Source organism: Solanum stenotomum, unplaced genomic scaffold, assembly GCF_019186545.1.
Source record: "Solanum stenotomum isolate F172 unplaced genomic scaffold, ASM1918654v1 scaffold21218, whole genome shotgun sequence".
Lineage (NCBI taxonomy): Eukaryota > Viridiplantae > Streptophyta > Magnoliopsida > Solanales > Solanaceae > Solanum > Solanum stenotomum.
Genome location: NW_026026429.1, coordinates 262,722 through 267,514, shown reverse-complemented (window position 1 = coordinate 267,514; position 4,793 = coordinate 262,722). Strand labels below are relative to the sequence as shown.

The 4,793-nt window shown below is 33.0% G+C and overlaps 1 protein-coding gene across 1 annotated transcript; it reads left to right on the top strand.

Moving 5' to 3' along the window:
• Positions 1–2,287: 2,287 nt before the first annotated feature.
• Positions 2,288–4,328, top strand: LOC125850953 (receptor-like protein EIX2). The gene has a single exon (XM_049530775.1). The coding sequence runs from the start codon at positions 2,302–2,304 to the stop codon at positions 4,183–4,185; it is 1,884 nt and encodes a 627-aa protein (XP_049386732.1). The 5' UTR covers positions 2,288–2,301; the 3' UTR covers positions 4,186–4,328.
• The last annotated feature ends 465 nt before the right edge of the window (positions 4,329–4,793 follow it).

Sequence of the window (4,793 nt, the reverse complement as noted above, 5' to 3'; positions counted from 1 at the left end):
TCTGAATAGTTTAAAGTTTAGACGTTAGACCATTAAATGTATTTATTTTTATCAAAATGAACACCCTTTATCATACATTAATAACCATTCAAATTAAGTGAAATATATTAAAAACTAAAATGAACATATTTATTATATATTAAGGACCATTTCAATCAAATGAAAAACATTAGGAACCAAAATAAAGTATTACTAATACATTAAGGACTATTTTAGTCATTTTCTTTGCGAAACTATGGCGAAAATTTACGAATTTCTGTTGTGAAAATGAGAGAGAGAGTGTGTTATTGTAATAATTTTATGAAGATTTGAATTCAAGAGAGTTTATATTTTGATGATTTACAGTAACGTTTGAATTGACTTAAAAATTAATTAAATCTACTTTTAAGTCAATTTTTTACTTTTGGAAGTGTTTGACAAATATAAAAATAACTTAAAATAAACTATAAACCAAAAGTAGGTCTCCTCTTACTTTTTTACTTTTTTTATTTAAAAATATTTTAAGTTTGATTTTTTTATTTTTGACTTAAAAATTACTACTTGAAACTGTTTGTACTTTTTGGTATTCTATTTTTTCTTTTGTATTTTTTTTTAATTTAAATTTGTCTTCTAGGCTAGTTTGGATGGAACCATTGACGCATTATTTTCCATGAGGTCCATTCAAATTTGGCTGTTAGTTTTGCTTAGTTTGATGTTGCATTTTGTCTATAAATAATTGTAAGTGGTGCGTGTATAGTGGTTTGAGATTTTTTCTGTCTCGTCTTATTCGATTGTTTGTATTTTTTTATTTTTTATTTTAAAAAAAAACATTCTGTTTCTTTTTTCACTTCATATTATCATATATCGACATCTTTTTTTTATTGGTAAATACTAAATAAATTTATCACCAAAAGTAGTCTCATCACTCGGTCAAAATACCCGTCACACCTCTATTAGTAAAATATCTCACAATTACATTCTCCTTTACAAAATACTCCGTTGGTTTATCTAGAATTAATTTGACCAACTTTCAAATATTAATTTGAAATTTTCAAAATTAAAATATATATTGTCAAAAATTATATAGAAAATATTATATTGCAAGTTTTCTTATATCTTAAAATGTTGATAAAAAGTTGAGATAGCTTAACCTCTAAAAAAGGAAATTTGTAACAATTAAAAAGGAACGGAGAGAGTACATCTTTACTCAGAGGCGGAACTAGGTGGGGTTTCATGGGTTCGGACAAACCCGGTAGCTTTTCCGTAGACCTTGTAGTTGTACTAGAAAATTACTTAAATATGTATGTATATTAATTTGTGAACCCTAACAATATCGATTGATAGTTCTAAAAAAATGTCATGAAGAAATTGTGTTAACAAGAAATAAATTGCAATTTCTGGGTAACCCGAGAAACACGTATAGAGTATACTCCTCAAGTCAACAAAAAGCAATTTAATTACTTCATCAAAAATTTGTGTCTCTAATTATTGATCTGAATTTCATTACAACTCATGGAAGGTGTAGCTTTAGTACTTTCACTTCTCCTTGTTGTTGTTAATTTAGATGGATTTTCTTGTGTTTATTCAGGAAGTCATTGCATTGAGAGTGAAAAAAATGCTCTTATTAAGTTCCGCCAAGGTTTCAAGAATCCGTCACGAAGTATGTTATCTTGGATGTTTGACGAAAACTGCTGCAGCTGGAAAGGTGTTGAATGTGACAACAAAACCGGGCACGTGATCACTCTTGATCTACATAAACAATTCTTGCAAGGTGAGTTCAGGAATTCTTTACTTGGTTTGCCTTATTTAAGGCACTTAGACATGAGCCACATTGATTTCCTCAGGGAACGGATTCCTGAGTTTATTTCCAGTTTTAAGGACCTGGAGTATCTCAATTTGTCTAAAACGAATTTTAGGGGAATGATTCCTGAACATCTTGGGAATCTGTCGCGGTTGCAGTTTCTTGATCTGAGTGGTGATTTTTCACTCCGGGTTAATAACCTTGAATGGATTCACTCCCTCTTCTCTATGAAGATTCTTGATTTGAATGGTGTTGACATGAGAAGCGCGGAAAACTGGCTACATGACATCAATTTGTTAAGTTCTCTCTCTGAATTACGTTTGTCTGCTTGTCAGCTTACTACATTTCCTGAATTGCTTCCGACTTCTGTGAATTTCACATCCCTTCGGATTCTTGATCTTTCATTAAACTATTTTAATACTAGGATTCCTAGCTGGTTGTTCAACACAAGCCACAATCTTGTTTACCTTAATCTTTCGAGAAGTGAGCTGAACGGTTCACTTCCAAATGCCTTTGGCAACATGCGTTCACTTAGAGTTCTTGATCTTTCTGGGAAGTCTCTCCTAGGCAACCGTCCACATTCGTTTGAGAAAATGAGTTCTCTTACGGGCTATTTACCACCAACCCTGCCATCAAAGCTGAAATACTTGGATATTTCTGATAATCAAATGGAAGGTCCTTTAGCAAGAAGCATCACACAACTTAAGCAATTAGTTGTCCTCAATGTTGCTCGGAACTCTTTCAATGACTCGATTACAGAACATTTCTTGAATTTCAGTGACTTGAGAGTGTTAGACTTGTCATCCAACTCATTTATTTTCAATGTAAGCGCAACTTGGATGCCTCGTTTTCAACTTGACTCTCTAAGCCTGCAGTCTTGCGGACTTGGTGCACAGTTTCCCCAGTGGATTCAGACACAAAAAGAGTTGTCATTCATTGATATCTCTAGCACCAATATCTCAGGTGAAGTGCCTGATTGGTTTTGGAATTTTTCTGCCAAGGTTTATTACATAGACCTTTCAGGAAACAATTTCAGTGGAGAAATCCCTGAATTTTCAGAAAGAGTTTGTCTTACAAAATTGGACCTGAGTGATAACAATTTTCATGGTCCTTTGCCTCATTTTTCACCCAAGATGATGACGTTGATTTTGGCAAGGAATTCGTTTAATGGTACCATTGCTCCTGTATGTGAATCACTTGTCATGAATAACTCTCTGAGTCTTCTAGACCTATCTTCAAATTTTCTATCAGGACAACTTTCAGATTGTTGGAGATATGGGAAGAATCTGCAAGGATTGAATTTAGGCAATAATGATCTATCAGGGGAGATACCTCGTTCCATCGGAGATCTTACTAAGCTCTACTTTTTGCAATTGCAGAACAACAGTTTCTCCAAAAATCTTCCTTCATCATTGAAGAACATAACTGGACTAAAAATTCTTGATGTTTCTGAAAATAGTTTATCTGGGAATATACCATTTTGGTTAGGGGAGAATTTACATGCTCTTGAGATTCTTATATTAAGCAGAAACAACTATGACGGAATTATTCCCAGGGAGATTTGCCAGCTTAAATACCTATGTATTTTGGACCTTAGTTCCAACGCACTATCAGGAGTCATTCCAAGGTGTCTTGATAATCTCCACACCATGTCCGGAGAAGAGGAAGCCCCATCCTTTACTAATGGACCCTATGCAAATTACAGGATTCATGGAATGCTATTTCTTAGGGGATTCTTTCTGGAGTTACCTTTTAGCTTGCCCTGGATAGTAATTGATCTAGCAAAGAACCATTTATCAGGGGAAATTCCTGTGGAAATCACCAGGCTTACTGCACTGAGGGGCTTGAATTTATCAAGTAACAATTTCAGAGGAGCAATTCCACGTGACATTCACAACTTGCAAATTTTGGAGTCTCTAGATCTTTCCAGGAATCAGCTGTCATGCTCCTTTCCTCCCCGTATGGAAGAACTTTCGTTTCTTGAGGTCGCGAATTTTTCTTTCAATGATTTGACAGGAGAAATTCCAGTTGGAGCTCAATTCATCATCTTTGAGAATGATTCTTATATTGGGAATGCAAACTTGTGTGGATTCCCACTCTCACGACTCTGCTCGGATCATTTACATGAGGACATGGTTCACTGTAGTAACAATAAGCAGGAGGTTCAGGCCATTGAACACGAAGAAAACAACAACTGGCTCGATGAATTTTCGTTCTACATTAGTATGGGAATTGGATTCTATACAGGTTTCTGGTTATTTTGGGTTACTTTAATGTTGAAAGAGTCATGGAGATATGCCTATATGAGGTTCCTGGAAAACATGGGCAATAAGATTTATGTCTTTGCTGCCATCAGATTGAAAAATATTCAAGCAGCAAAGGGGCTGAGAAATTGCCCAAATTAAGCTGCTTCTCTTTACTGTTCTCTGTCTCTTTTTTTTTTCCTTTCTGTCTCTTCTTATATTTTGGTTTTGTATCATCTTTTTAGTTGCAACTTGTTTTGTATCTTATTTTAAATATATATAATATAATGTTTGGTTTTTATGTTACTCAAATTTTATTGTGTTATATGTTAAATTCCTAATGTAATGATGAAAAATGTGAATTTGGGTTAATAATTGATTTGGTGTAATTGCGCATTTACTTTTATTTTCTTTCCTTATATCCTACCTTCATATATTTACCTTCTAACCTTTTATTTAGTACCCTTCGTTATTAGATTATTCTTCAAATTCTTTGTACATGACATTATGAAATAATAGAAGATATATAATCTATTCATTTGTTATCTATATATATATTTTTTTAAATAAATCGGTTAGGTTTAGGGTAAATGATCAAAATGAACACTCTTTTTTCATACATTAAAGGCATGTTAATTAAGTGAAATATAGTAAGTATCAAAATGAACACATTTGTTATACATTAAGAACTTGTTTGGATTGACTTAAAAAAATAACTTTAAAATCAAAGAATAATAAGTCAAACTTAAATGACTTTAAGTCAAAAAAAT

Coding starts and splice junctions, on each gene's coding strand:
- LOC125850953 (XM_049530775.1), top strand. CDS start 2,302: ATGCGTTCACTTAGAGTTCTTGATCTTTCTGGGAAGTCTCTCCTAGGC.